This window comes from Sminthopsis crassicaudata, chromosome 2 (assembly GCF_048593235.1).
Source record: "Sminthopsis crassicaudata isolate SCR6 chromosome 2, ASM4859323v1, whole genome shotgun sequence".
Classification (NCBI taxonomy): domain Eukaryota; kingdom Metazoa; phylum Chordata; class Mammalia; order Dasyuromorphia; family Dasyuridae; genus Sminthopsis; species Sminthopsis crassicaudata.
In genome coordinates, this window is record NC_133618.1 from 641,848,112 (window position 1) to 641,863,648 (window position 15,537).

The 15,537-nt window shown below is 35.0% G+C and overlaps 1 protein-coding gene across 5 annotated transcripts in view; it reads left to right on the top strand.

The window, feature by feature from the left end:
* RTKN2 (rhotekin 2) overlaps positions 1 to 15,537 on the top strand; it is a 79,511-nt gene that overhangs the window by 12,402 nt on the left and 51,572 nt on the right. For all 5 annotated transcript variants that reach the window (XM_074296639.1, XM_074296640.1, XM_074296635.1 and 2 more), the window contains one exon: positions 11,210 to 11,265. In XM_074296639.1, coding sequence (XP_074152740.1) covers positions 11,210 to 11,265 — 56 coding nt within the window. The remainder of the gene's footprint in view (positions 1 to 11,209; positions 11,266 to 15,537) is intronic.

Sequence of the window (15,537 nt, forward strand, 5' to 3'; positions counted from 1 at the left end):
TGGACTAGATCCCCAGAGGATTCAGAGTTGGAAATGGGCTTGAGGCCTGTTCCAAGGGCTCCCTGATTGAATGGCCTTTGTTTTGGGGTAATAACAGGATATCTAATTGGCTTGGTCAGATGATGTGTGTGGTTTGACTAAAAGGAAGTCAGACTAAAAGAGCATTTAGTCATGTGAACTCCCATAGCCCATGTGATCTTCCCTGTTTCTTTTCCCTCAGTTTCCCTATCTCTTATCCTCACTGTCTTAGCGTTGTAGAGATTATATGAAATAATAATAGGGGAAAGGGGCCTGTTCAGGGGGGCTGCAGATTTTTCCAAATTAGGAGCAATTAGATGGCTTAGTAGATAAATCATGCCTCTAGAGTCAAGAGGACATTTAACATGTCTTAGATGTGTGACCCTGGGCAAGTCATTTAACCTCAATTTGTTTCACACAAAAAAAGAAAGGGAAAAAAATCAGATTTTTTTCACACAAAAGTTACTTTGATTAGTTATTTGCATGACGTGCTTACTCTTTATGTCATCATATAGCACAGTGGGTAGAATTAACCATTTGTCTATATGGCTCTGGGTCAGTCACCCAAAGTCAATGCTTTAGGCAACTCTTTTATTTTTTGGAAGCGGTTTGTGTTAAGTGACTTGCCTAGAGTTACACAGCTAGTAAATGTCTAAGTGGTATGTGAATTCAGGTCCTCCAGAGAGAACCTGCAGCACCTAGCTGCTCCCAAAGACAAGAATTGGGTTTCCCTAAACTGGAAAATTTTTAAGGGATCCATAAACTTGGGATTTAAAAATATATATACTTAATACTAATTCATTTTAATAGTTTCCTTTGTAATCCTACATAACTAATTTTATTATTCTGAGAAAAGGTATGTAGCTTTCCCCCAGACTGCTAAAGGAGTAATGAGTCCATGACCCACAGAAAAAGATAGAGACCCCTTATTCTGAGACAAGCAATTATAAACAGCCTGCCAACCTGCATTGATGGAGAGAGGGCTTCCTGCTCTAGGAGTTCCCTTTATAAACTGAATCCCAGCCTGAGCCCTCATCATCCCTCTCTAGCATTTAGTAAGGAGCAAGCTGCCTTTTGTTCATAAATACTTTGGATTAGCCTCCATTACAAGCTTGACTTGTCTCTGGCCTTCCCGGTGGCCTGTTCATACAATATGCTCGTCCAGCATCTAGGGCGCCTTGCTTAGGAGGCCGGAGCTGCTCGGTCCAAATCGAGATGGCCCAAGGGGAGCATGTGGATCTAATTGTGTCCTTCAAGCTTTGATGGTTTGGTTTCTGGTGAAAAAAGGGCCCAGTCTCCTCCAAATTGGATGCATTTGCTTAACTCTTTTTCTTTGTCACAAAGGAGGTTGACACTAGGGAATGATTGATGTGTAAAGATGAAAACTGTCAATAAAATACATTTTAAAAACAAACGAGCTCCTCTGTTTAGGGTCAAGAGATGAAATACAAACTTGTCCAAAGAATTGTGTGTGATCCATTTGGATTCTTCACATCTACTCTATCCCATAATTTAAAATTCTCATTAAAACCCCCAAAGGCTGAAAAGATTATATAACCTGCCTAAAAGGCTGCTATTTACCATCCTTTCAAGGCTTCTTTATGAAAATATCTAGGGCTCTTTCTTTGTTGGGTTGGTTTCTACTGTAGATTATTAATTTTTGCAATGTAATACTGTGTTAAATCTGCACCTGGAAGATTATAAAATGTAAAAAATCTATTCAATTTAAAAATCCATTTTGAAAGAAAATGGCTAATTGGCACCCTCTGGTGGTCCTTTCCCATCACTGCAAGTAACACAGGACCTACATTCAGAGATACTCTTCAATCTTAAATAAACATTTTTCTATATTTAAAAAAAAAAAAAAAAAAAAAAAAAAAAGTCCACTTAAGATTCAGCACAACATCGGTTGAAAACTGCAGTTCCAAGAGTGAAGAACCCTACTAAAGGGTGATTTTTTTCCTTGGGGCCAGTCTTCTTGTCTATTCACCAATTGACTCTGTTAAGTATAGCTCTCTTTATTGATAGTAACAAGAGACTTATAAAGCAGATGTTTGCTTAATCGTCAGCTCCTCTCTCAGAAGTAGTATTTTAATTCTTAGTCTCAGAATCCACTGGAGTTTTGGATTATGCACACAATAATAGCAGGCATTAATGTCAAAGAGCTTTCCAAAATATTATCTTCTTTGATCCTCATAAGAAACCCAGGAGGCAGATGCTGCTATTTCCATTCAGGTCTCCAGACAGGTTAAGTGACTTGCTCAGAGTCACAAAGCTAGGATGTGTCTGAAGCACAATTTGAGTTCATATCCCGACTCCACATCCAATTCTCAACCCACTGTGCTGCTTAATTGCTCAATATGTAAAACATTAATATCCAATTTAAGCTAATTCACATTTTTTTCTGTAAATAGCTTTATAAGTAAGGCAGAATTATAGGGAGAACTAATTTTTCCATGTAATAAGCTGGGTTTTTTTCCTCCTGTAATTTTTTAATCTTCTCCAAATCACCTTAATCAACAAGAGTTTAAGGGGGAATTTAAACACCAAATAGTCCAAGCAATAATCAAATGCTCCCTCTGTAAACCCTAAATGATTCTGCATAGACTCATCACATCTCAGAATGGTAACACTGTGTTGAGAGGGATTGCTTAACAGCCGTGAGTGATCTAATTTTTTGTGGAGTAATAGAAAAGTGCAGATGTTCCTTGGGATTGGAGTCATGGAAATGGATGGCTCAGTTTTCAGAAGAAGAAAGTTGATTCATCCAATGGATGCCAATTCCTGGAAAAAAAAAATTTGAATGGATTATTAAATAGGTGGTTTGTGAATGCTTCAAAAGAGACCCAGTCATCACTTAGAGCTAGCATAGATTGTATTAGACCAACGCTTTTAAGAAAAAAAAATTTTGGACTGGAAAATTTGAACAATCTTGGAGAATAGGAGAGAGGTCCCATAGGACTGGAGAGAGGCAAATGTTGACTTTTTTCCCTTGCCCTTTTCCTTACCTTCTCTTTTTATTTTCAACAAGATTTCTCTTCCCTTTTCTTTCTCACCAAAGCCATCTTTCATAACAATAAAAATAAACTGATCAGTATATTGGAAAAGCCTGACAGTGTGTGCAATATGTTATACCTGTTGACCTCCTACCTCTAAAGAGGGGTGGATGTTGTCTTATCTTTGGGGCTATGCTTGTTCTTTGGCATTTTGCGAATCCCCACTTTTTATCACTTTGTAGTTCTTTCCATATATATTACCAAAGTTATTTGTGTAAGTGATTTTCTTGGCTCTGCTAACTTCCCTGTGCAAGTCTTTCCATACTTTTCTGTTGTCATCTATTTCTATTTCCATATATTCATGTGCCATTCTCTAAATTGCTCTATTTTAGTATATATGTGGATTTCTTTGGGTAATCAGTAGGGTAATCTCTAGACCAAAGGAGATGGATATATTATTCATTTTATTTGCATAATTCCAAAATTGCTTCTTCTTGTCAGTTTCCAATACTGTGAACACACACTTCAGGATTGTTTTGATTTGCATTTCTTTTGTTAGTGATTTGGAACCTATGGTTCTTAATGACTGGCAGTTCTTTTGAACCGTTTGTTTATAATTTGACTACTCTTTTGAGCTTCTGGTCTTAGTTATAGCTGTTGATTGTTTATATCAGAAATAATGATAGTCTGTAAAAATTTACAAAGAATTTAATATCTGATTTGATCTTCACATCAGCCCTTGGAGGTAGCTGCAATCACTCCTATTTTACAGATGAGGAAACTGAGGCTCAAAGACATTATATGATTTGTTTGAAGTCATGTAGCTAGTTAATAGCTCACTTCTTCTTGATTAGAGGTCTAAGATATATCCATTGTATTATCTAGCTTACCAGACACTTCTTGCTTTTCTGCTCCTTGGTGCATTGGTTTTGTTGGTGTAGAATCTTTTCAGTGATCATTTTTATCTCTAGCCTCTTCTCTTTTTTGCTTAAAAATACATCTGCCCTGCCAGGAGACAAGTGTGTCACACTGGGCTGAATCAGGAAAACCTCTGACATTTTTTAGCTGTGTGACCCAGGTCAAGTTACTTGAACTTTCTGCCTCGGTTTCCTCATCTGTAAAATGGAAATGATAATAATAGCAAGATTGTAGTGAAGATCCAATGAAATAATAATTGTAATGTACTTAGCATAGTGCCTGACACATGCAGAGTGCATACTTAATACATACTTCAAGTTCTTTAAGTAACATTTTATAACTGAGGCTGTTTTTTGTAGTTATTTAGAATGGAATTTTCCTTTGTTATTGTTTCTTGGATTTTGTTATATAGAAATACTTCTTACTAATGAGGGTTTAAATTTAGTTCCCTGAAATTTGGCTGAAACTATTGTCTGAATAGCCTTGCTCATTATCTGCAATTTTCTAAGTATATCAGCATGTCATCAGCCATAGCCACCTTAAGTTATGCTTTTAATATCTTTAATATCTTTCTCTTGTCATATTATTTTCAGCATCTCCAGAATTATATCAAGTAAGAATGGGGATAATAGATTTCCTTGCTTTATTCATATAATATTGGAAAAGTTGCCAGTATGTTTGTTACATGATGGGTGCTTTTGATTTTAGAGAGAATTATGATATTTTAAAAAGGCCCTCCCCTTTGTCACTATATTTTATAAGGTTTTGTTGTACTGTGTCAAAAGCTTTCAATATCTATTTAGATAATCATGTGGTTTTTCAATGTTTTTGTCTTTAATGTGATTATTTTAAAAGAAACCCTAAACAAGAAAATATCAATATCAACTTTCTATTCTCCAAAAGCATCTAAATTCATAAGGGAAAGTAAATTGAATTATAAGTAAATAAACAGTAAGATAGTAGTGGCAGGATGTTTTAATGTTGATTGGCTGATTGACCTTGTAAAGCTAAGTAAATTGCATTAGATTGTGAAAGAATTTAAAAGAGGAGTTTTTATTTTTCTTAGAAGCAAAGTGGCGAGAGAAAGTATAGAAATGAACAAATTAGTGCAAAAACTAGAGGTTGTGGTATATTTTCAATGGCAATATTAAAGAATATACATATTCCTAAGTACCACACAGAACTTTGACAAAAATTTGACAAAAAACATGGGCATTGCAAATAAATATCAAAAATCAGAAATACCAAATGCAACAAAAATAGGGATTGTAAATAAAAGACACAAATAGAAACGTGACAATGGAATTTTAATGAGTCAAAGAACAAAAATTAGGTGAATTAGGCAAAGAACAAAAATTAGGTGATTTTTTTTTTCAATGTATTGATCTTACTTTTTTTAATCTTTAAAAATTGTTATGGGGAAGCTCTCAAGAAGAATGGGATGGACAGTGGAGGAAATTCAGGCATTATAAAAGAAATCAATACAATTTTATCTTTTAAAATTATGTTTAAAAATAAACACAAAAGAGAAGATATTAAAAATGTCAGTCAGCGAGCATTTATTAAGTGCCTGCTATTTGCCAGGTACTGTGCTAACTTCTGAGGATACAAACAAAAAGACTTTGTCTTCAGAAATCTCCCAATTTAATGGGAAAGACAACAGGTAAACAACTATATATTCACAAAGAAAATATAGGAGTTAAATAAGAGAGGAAAGACTATAGCATTAAGTTAAGATCAGTAAAGGCTTCTTATAGAAAGTGAGATTTAACTGGGATTTGAAGAAAATCAGGGAAGTCAAAAGGTGGATTTGAAGAAAATAATTAGAGGGAAAATGTTTTGTCAATCCAATCAAAAAAGATGTGGCAGAAAGTTTAAAAAAATAGCAAACGAACAAGGTAAAAATACCATCAAAACTTAGAGAAATCAGCATTATCAGAATTTGTTCATCACAATTATATATTACCAAAACTGAGAATAATTCCCCTCAGGAAGAGGGGGGATACCTTAAACAATATAAAATAGCCAAATTAACAGATCAGAGACATTTTAAATAACCCAATCTTAGAAAAGGAAATATAACTAGTTATTAAGGACCAACCAAAAGCAGATGGAGAGAACTCTAGGTTCTGATGGAAAAATTTAGTGCTAGTGTCATACATATTCTCAAAAATCAAGAAAGAAAGCTGACTTTTTTTATTATTATTATTATTATTTTAAATATATTATAATATATATTATATATAATATAATGTATATATTAAATATATAAATATATTATTATAAATTATTTTTTTATTATTATAAAGGAGTACTAATAAAGCAAAGGAGAACTTTTTAGATCATAGATTAATATCATTAATTTTTAGATAAAATCTTGTAAAGTCACAACAATTGATCTCCAAAAATCATTATGGCCAAATTGGATTTATACCAGGGATGGTTTAACATTAGAGAAAGAGTCAACATAATTAATTAATTTTTTTAATCACCCAAAACCACATATCTATTTCTTTTTTTTACATGACTATTTCAATTGATAGTCTTTTTGAGAAAAAAAAATTGGGGGGGAGGACACTTCAAATTAGAGACCAGTAAGTTTGATTTGTGGCATATATTTTTGGTTTGTGAACATTTAGAAAGGAAAGTAAGTGACTAATATTCATTGTAGCTTGCTTAAGGGCAGGTCATTTCATTCTGCTAGATTGGTAAAACAAGGTAATGTCATAGACACAACACTCAGATTTTTAAAAAGCATTTGATAGTCTTATACTCTTCTTGAGATGGAGAGATGCAGGCTAGATAGGAGAGTTATATCTTGGATGAATGGATTCAAAACACCCATTTAGCGGTTGATATCAGTTTGGAGAGAAATCTCTAATGGATTGTCTCAGAGATCCACATCCCTGCTTTTCAGTTTGCAGATAACACAAAAGAGAGCAAGGAAAGCTATTATATAAAAATTCAAAGATCTCAAGAGGTGAAAATATTGATTACAATCTAATAAGGTGAAATATGATAGAGACAAATGTAAAGTTTTACAAGTCATCTCAAAGTGTGGCACCTAAAAGAATGAATGTCCAAATCTGGTCTCAGACAATTAACACTTCCTAGCTGGGTGACACTGGGAAACCCCAATTGCCTAAGCAAAAAACCAAATAAACAAACAAATAACAAAATAACAACAAAAAAAGAATATATGTGAATTAGGCTTCATGGAGACAAGGATCTAGTCCAGAATGAGGGAGGGATGATGGTTCTGTTGTTTCAGCTCTGTTCAGTTCCCTTTGAGGCTTGTGCAATGTTCTAGGGGCCATGATTCATAAAGAACATTGACAAACAAATGTATTGAGATGCTAGTGTCCAAGTTGTGGAAGACATGGGAGACTGTACCATGTGAGGGAGAACAGATTTTCTTAGGGGTAAGGGAAGGATGGTGAGTGAAGAGGAACAGACAGTTTTCAGCTATTTGAAGGTGTGATTTGGAAAGAGGATTAGACTTGCCCCTTAGAGAGTAGAACCAGGATAAATGAGTTGAGACTGCAAAGGCAGATTTAGCATAACATAAAGAAAGCCTTTTTAAAAAATTGCTTTATAGTACTGATATTTATGTATTTTTCTAAATTAACAAGCATTTTCTCTCTTCCAACCCCCTTATGAAAAAATGAAAAATTTAAAACTTTCTAACCAACATCCATAATTAAACCAAATAAACTCAAGGTTTATGTCTCACTGTTATTATCTTCATCATTGGTCCCTCTGGATCGTTGTCTCTCTGGATCTTGATCGCTGATCAAATTTCTTTAACAGCCTTCTAACTAACTGCTCAGTTATTTGACTTCCTCTATTCTATCCCTCCAAGCTCTCCTGTCTTCATGAAATTACCTGGCTCAAACTGTAAGGAACTCCACCAATGCCTGCCCAAATAATCAATAACCTACTTCAGCTGGCATTCAATGCTCTATCCAATTGATTTCATAATACTTCATTATGTGTTGCTTCAGGCAAATGACTGAGAAAGATTTTTTCTGAGCTCCTCTTGTCCTCTCTTGCCTTTGCATCCTTCCAGACCTGAAATTTATTCTTTAAAACTCTTACCTGTTGAAATTCTCCTTTGCCCTCAAGGGCCAACCCAGTTAACTACGCCCCTTGAGTGAGGTCTTTTGATCTGCAAAGCTTCGGGGAATCCCTTTGCCTCTTTGCTCAATGCTCTTCACTAACTTGTAGTATAATTATTAACATTCTTATTCATGCTATAATTTGTATTTGTGGCTCATCCCTGTCTGATTTTGAAAGTTCCTTAAGGATAGAGGCTGCTATTTTTCACCTTCATAATTAAGGCACCTAGTATTGGGCGTTTTCTACCTATCAATTGGATTGAACTGAATGAAACTGTACCTTTAAGGTGAGTCAGCAGTACAACATGGCAGCCAAACCAGTAAGTGCCTCCTTAGCTTGTGGTTGTGGAGGGTTACCCCCCCTGAATGAGGAAGGAGCCCGTTTCCCAGTGGGCTGCCTCACACTGACCCCATCTGGTTTCTCTTACTCAGTTCTGTGCATTACATTTTTAGAAAGACAAGGATAGACTAGAGTATGTCCAAAAGATCAGTCAGGATGGTGGAAGGACTTAAAACCACTAATAGAGGAGGTAACGGAATTAGGGAGGAGACTTATGGGGCACTTGGTTATATTTGTCCAATCTTTGGAGAGTTTTTAATCACATTGAAAGGTGGAGACAATTTATTCTTAGCTCCAGTGGTTAGAGCTTTCAGGTCTGGGTGGGCTACAATTTTTTGTCTGAATAATACAGCGTGTTTTCTCTGCTCTGATATCAGCACTGTTGACCTTCAGTCTAGAGAGCATTCATTGGATAATCAGTGCTTCAACTGGGAGTTAGTCAACATTTTAAGGTCTAACTATAATTTTGTGATTCATTTGTGATAGCCTTTGAAGTTTCTATTGTAAGATTTCATAGTGCATTTAATGCTCATCAGGGTATATGTATTTCTGAACAAATTATTTGAAATTTTGGGTATACATGAGTAGAAAGTAGAATTGAAAAATGCTGCCATGATGCTGAAGAGATTGAAAGAGCAGTGAAAAAGAAACTTGGACTAGATAATGTCCAGTGTTTACTTCAGGGAATACTTCTGAACTTTACCTACTTGAGCAAACCATATTCATCTAGGTGCCATTCATAATTAGGTTTAATGGATTTCAACTTTAGAATAATTCACAACCCCTTCCATAGCATCTACTTAGCTGTTTAAATTACCTGGCTTATTAGGCCTTCCCGTTATCTCCAGTGAAATTCATATTTTGATGGATTATATTGCTCATTGCTTATTATTACAGAAATTTGAAAGAAATCTCATTTATATGTCAGAAAAGATAGGAGTTTGAATTTATGAATGGTAATTCTATTTCAAAGGAAAATGAATTTCCTTTTATGTACTATAAAATGTATTTTATCTGAGATTTGATAATAAAATGATGAGGCTGATGACTGGCTTGTAGAATTAGTCTCATTATTTTATATCCTCATTTCAGTGAGAGTTTGCATATGTGTGAACCTAGGGTCTCAGTACTCGGGTGTACCTTCTACCACTGTAGATTTTAGTCATCTAGGGCTTTGATCCATGTCTTTTTAAAATCTCTCATCAACTCAAGTATTCCAGAAAGGTTTTGAAATGAACTAAAATATTTTATATGCATGTATGTGGCTGAGCATTTGAAATGAGCGATTAAAGCAGGAGATTAATATATATTGTTTCAATCAGAGACATAAAGTAAACTGGGCTGTTGATTGCCAACAGTTCTCATGGCATTCCTGTGGAAAAGTCAAGGATGATTTTTAAACTGTTGAAAATAAATGAGATTTCCCTACTTCAAACACTGACCTGATTTTTTTTCCTCAAAAAATCTTTATTTAGAATCAGATAAGACTTAGATATTTTTTTGAAAATGTGTATTTATCATTTCACCACAGATTTGAAAATTTAGAGGAGCTAGATAAGACAAAATATTGGAGGGTTTTAGGACATGGAATGTCAGGGATATGCAGGGCTGAGATTAAATATTTATCCTGATGTGCCAAAATTAGTCATTTGCTTTTCTATCTCTTCATGTCTTTATGTAGTCTTCGTTTTATTTTTGTATGTGCTTTGTACTGAGAAGTATGTAGCATATACATATATATATATATATATATATATACACACACATACACACACATGTGTACACAGATACTTACATAATATGATGTGCATGATTATATATTTCTATCATAATTTGTCTAAATTCTCCCAATCTACTTACTAATCGGGTACAGCTTGTTCTAAGTGAAGCAATGTTGGCTCCTAATGATCACCTCCCTTTCTGAATGTTCACAAACCATCTCTTTAATTCATTTCTAAATGGCTGACCAGATCAGCTTGGGATAATGCAATGCAGCAGCAAGACCTCAGAGTTTGAATTTTGCCTTTGCCACTTTCTTTGTAGCCAGGGGCAAGTCACATCACCTGTGAGTTTCAATTTCCTCATCTGTGAATATAATATGGTAAAAAAAAATAGTAAAATATAATTATATAATTACATATAACAATGCAATTATACAATAACCTAGATAGGGAAGGTATCATTGTATATAATCTATAAGTACACATATTTATACATATATACACATATAAATATGTATATACATAGCATTGTAGTTTAGTCCTTCCGTCACAAGAAGATTGAGAGATAGGGAAGATATCATTGTATATAATCTATCTGATGTATATATATATATAGATGTATATGTGTGTATACACATAATCTATGTATATATGTATAAATATGTGTACTTATACACATATTTAAACATACACATACAAATAGGTATATATATGCATATATATGTATGTATATATATATATATATATATATATATTCACAGATATGCATAAATTTTGAAACTATAATCAACAAGCATTTGTTAAGTCCTTCCTATGTACAGGCACTATGCTAAACCTTGAAGATATAAAGAAAGGCAAAAGCATGGTGCTACCCCCAAGAAGTTTATGAGGAACAATGTAAAACAACTGTCTGTATGAGGTACATAAGGAGGCAATGATGGGGGTACCCTAGCTGTCAGAATGAGTTAGTTACTTCCTGGTGGCAAGTTACATATTTGGAAAGTTAATGGAACTTTTTTTTTTTTTTTTCCCAGTTAACTGTTGTGTCATTTGGCAAGTAGGTGGCGTAATAATTCAGTCCCTCTTTTCTCTTGACAGAGGTGTGGATTCTGAAAAAGAACAGACTGCTTGTAAAGGAAAAGTTGCACTATCAGGTATGTGATTCATGGACACTCATTATTCATAGGTCTAATGGCCTTGGTCATAGTAGTATAAGTTATTAAAAGTGTACAGTGTCTTTCAAATTCTTTGTAATGCTGTCAGATCCACCTTTTAAAACCCTCTTTTTGTCCCATTGCTCCCCATTCAAAAACTGAGAGCTTTACCTGAGTCATAGTCCTGGGCCAGTCTCCCAGTCCGGCCTCTGATGGCCTTACCTTCTATTACTGTACCACGTGGCTTGTTGCCAAGGCTCTTGTTTGCATGGCTCAACTACTCTCTTTGCCAAGTCACAGAATTACAGGCAGACTTGGAAGAAAGGACAGTTTAGTAGATTGTCCTGGATCCTTTTTCAGGGTCTGGGAGAAGAAGACCCCCAAGGATCCTAACAGTAACTAGCACATAGAAAGTGCATTAAGGTTTGCAACATGTTTTACAAATAGTATTTCACTGAATCCTCACAAAAGCCCTGCAAGGCAAATACTATTAACATCCCCTTTTTGCAAAAGAGAAAGCTGACTCAAAGATTAAGTGACTGCTCTGGAGTCTCCCACCTTGGAAGTGTCCGAAGCAGAATTTAAGGTAGAAAAATCAACCCCCTGAATTGTAGCCAGTTATATTTCAGGACAAGTCTGTTTTTCCTACTTAGATGCCTTTTGTGGCATGAAGGTGTGACCCTAGGCCTAGTTGGGCAAGTGCCAACTCTAGCAGGTGTTAATACTACTCTCAGAAAGCCTGGAAAGGTGGTTGTTTTTGAGGACCAGTCTGGTTAAGTTCAGAGAGACTCTTCCCAGTTAGATTGGTCACTTGGGGATGAATTGCTGGGCCTGACAACTGTAAGAAAAAATTTAAATGATTCTATGTAGCTATACTTCTCCCCTCCTTCACTTTTGGAGCACAGAAAAATAAGAATCACAATTTTTAGACTATCCCTAGGAGATCTTTATCAGTGACCAATCATTAGACAAACTTCCAGAGGAAGTGAGTCATAAAAATCTTGAACTTTTCACTTCACTTGAAACCAGTCTACAAATGCCATTCAGTGCATGAGTGACTCACAGGTTTCTCTTAAAAGAGGCAAATAAAGGAGTTGGTTTTATTGTAGGAACAAATACATACATTTGCAGACCATTGTGAAAATAATTGTCTATTATGCACTGACATTTGGTTCAAAGAATGAACTTAAGACTCTATTAATGAGATCAACATCATTGGGAAAACTGGAAAACAGTATGGCCAAAGCTGTGCATGGACCGGTATCTTACACAATTTACCAAGATAAGGTGAATAACCTAGACATAAAGATGTTATGGGAAAATTAGAAGAACATGAAATATATTTATCACTTAAAGATAGGCAAATAGTTTATGAATAAACAAGAGATAGAGAGCAAAGTTAGGTATAAAGGAGATAATTTTAATTGCATTAAATTAAGGAGTTTTTGTGCAAATAAGGATGAGAAGGAAAGCAGAAATTTGGGGGGGAGGGATAGATTTCAGAAGTCTCATCCCAAATATCTAAAAGAACTTTATAAAAAATATGAGTCATTTCCCAATTGCTAAATGGTCAAAGAATATATGAACACGCAGTTTTCAGATGAAGAAATGGAAGCTATCTATAGTCACATGAAAAAATGCTCTAAATCACCATTAATTAGAGAAATACAAATCAAAAATATCTTTATCATTTTACACCTACCAGACTGGCTAAAATGATTGAAGAGAAGAGTGACAAATATTAGAAGGTGTGGAAAAATTGGGACATTTTATTCACTGTTGGTGGAATTATGAACTGATCCCATCATTTTAGAAAGCAATCTGGAATTATGCCCAGAGTTATAAACTGCCTATATCCTTTGACCCAGCAATACCATTTGTAGGAATCTTTCCAAAGATGATCAGAGAAAAAGGAAAAGAATCTACATTCTAAAATATTTATAGCAGCTCTTTGTGGTGGCAAAGAACAGGAAACAGTAGGAATGCCCATCAATTGGAGAATGGCTGAACAAGTTGTGGTGTATGATGTGATGGAATACTACTGTACTATAAGAACACATGAGCTTAGATCTTAGAAAAACATGGAAAGACTTGCGCAAAATTATGAAGAGCAAAATGAACAGAACAAAGTGATATTGTTTTAAGAATGACTTTGAGCAAACTAAGTCATTTTGACTATTATAGCTACCCAAATTAACTCTAAAAGACATTTTTTAAAAAGATGCTATCGGTATCTAGAGTAAGAACTGATAAATATGTATAGAATAACTATATATAATATATATATGTATATATATATATATACATATAGATAGATAGATAGATAGATAGATAGATATAGATATATATAATATGTGTCTAATAGTAGCCATCTTAGGGAGAAAAGAAAAAAAAAAGGAAAAAATACATTTAAACTTAAATATTTAAAAGGAATGGCATAGATTTTTAGTTTCGTATGTAATCATTTTTTAAAAACTACATTATGGGGATGCTCATTTTATTCCATAAATTAAAAATACAATTTAAAAAACAATTAGATCAACATCTACTTGATTATTGGGGGTTTTAGTGCAAACATGAGCAAAGGGAAATGATGGCCCCAAATACATTGGAAGGCCTGTACACTGTACCAAAGCCTCCCCGCTCCATATCTTGAATATTGGCTTGAGAATGAACCAGCAAGGCATTTCATTTGTTTGGCACTAACTGCGTACCTATGTACTGTGCTAGAGACTGCCCTGTTGATGCTTGTCCCATCTGGGGGAGATATGCAGAGAAGAGTATATAAAATAGGAACAGGATAATTCTGGGAAGAAAGTGCTAGTATTGGGGGAGGGGAAAAGATCAGAAAAGACTTCAATGGTTCCTGAGCTGAGCCTTGAAGGAAGCAAGGCAGAGATGAGAAAGAAAACATCCCAACAAAGAGTACCACCTGGACAGAGGCCAATGTACAAGGAACAGTAAGAATACCAACTTAGCTGTATCAAAGTGTGTTTAATAAAGGCAGAATGCTAAAAAGGGCAAGTTTGGAAGAGTTTCAAATGCCACACAGAAGCTTTTTAAACATGGAAATAATAGGAAGCCCCTGGAGCTCCAGATTGAGTGGGACAGTGACATGACCAGTTTGGCAGCTGTGCATGTTAGACTAGAGTAGGGACAGAGTACTTGAGGACCTGACTACAAGTATTTGCAATAAATAGTCAAGTTGAGAGATGACAAGAACCTGGAGTAGCATAGAAACCAGTTGATTGGAGAATAGGGGATGATTTGAGCTGCGTTGTGGAGGTAGAGGCAACAGGATTTGATAACTGTATGGATGTGTGGGATGTGCAAGAATAAGAAATCAGGCATAATGGAAGTCATGAATTTGAGTGAACGGATGGTGGGGCCCTAGACTGGAACAAGGAAGTTTGGAAGGACGGGTTTGGGGCAAAAGATCATGAATTCACCTTTGGATATGTTAAGTATGTTAAGTTCAAAATGTTTATGGGAGATAATTTTTATGCTTCCACTAGGCTACTGGCTAGAATACTAAGATCTGAAGGTTATCAATTTAAACCTGGTTATTGAAACCTAGGTGAGCTGACATGAGAGACTAGGATAAGATAATCTACAGGTTAGAAGATGTGATATGGATAATGAACTAGTAAAGAAAAATGAAAAGGAACATACTTAACATATCCAAAGATTGGTAAGAGAATCTAGAGAAAGCAGGGTCATGAAAATTCGGTGTACAACATCCAAGAGGAGAAAATGGTCTATGCTGCCACATGGCAGAGGGATAAGAACAATGAGAAAAGGCCATCTCATTAAACTGTTGAGAGATGACTGAAAACTTTGGAGAGAGAAGGTTCAGAAAAGAGGTGGCCTAGAACTAGGCAAGCACCAAATAACTAATTTTTAATTCATATTTCTGGGTTTTTTAATGTATGATCAGCTCACAAAGAACAAAGGTCAAAATCAATTGTGAAAAAAGAATACAAAGTAAGATAATACAATTGAAGTATCTCTCTTACCTGACCTATTTAAGCAAGCTGTTAACTTTACAAAATGAGAAATGGACAAAAGAACAGACTTTGAGACAGACAGTAACCATTTCCAAAGGAAGTTTAATCATTGAGTCACTTACTACAATGCAAAGACTAAAAGAGACTAGAAACTGTTTTGGCAGAATTATTTGATCATCATTTTTCTAATTAAATTTCATCCTGTTAGCTGTAGCCCACTGCTCTAGCTTGATGACATTTTTATCTATGTGCTACCAGCCAGTGT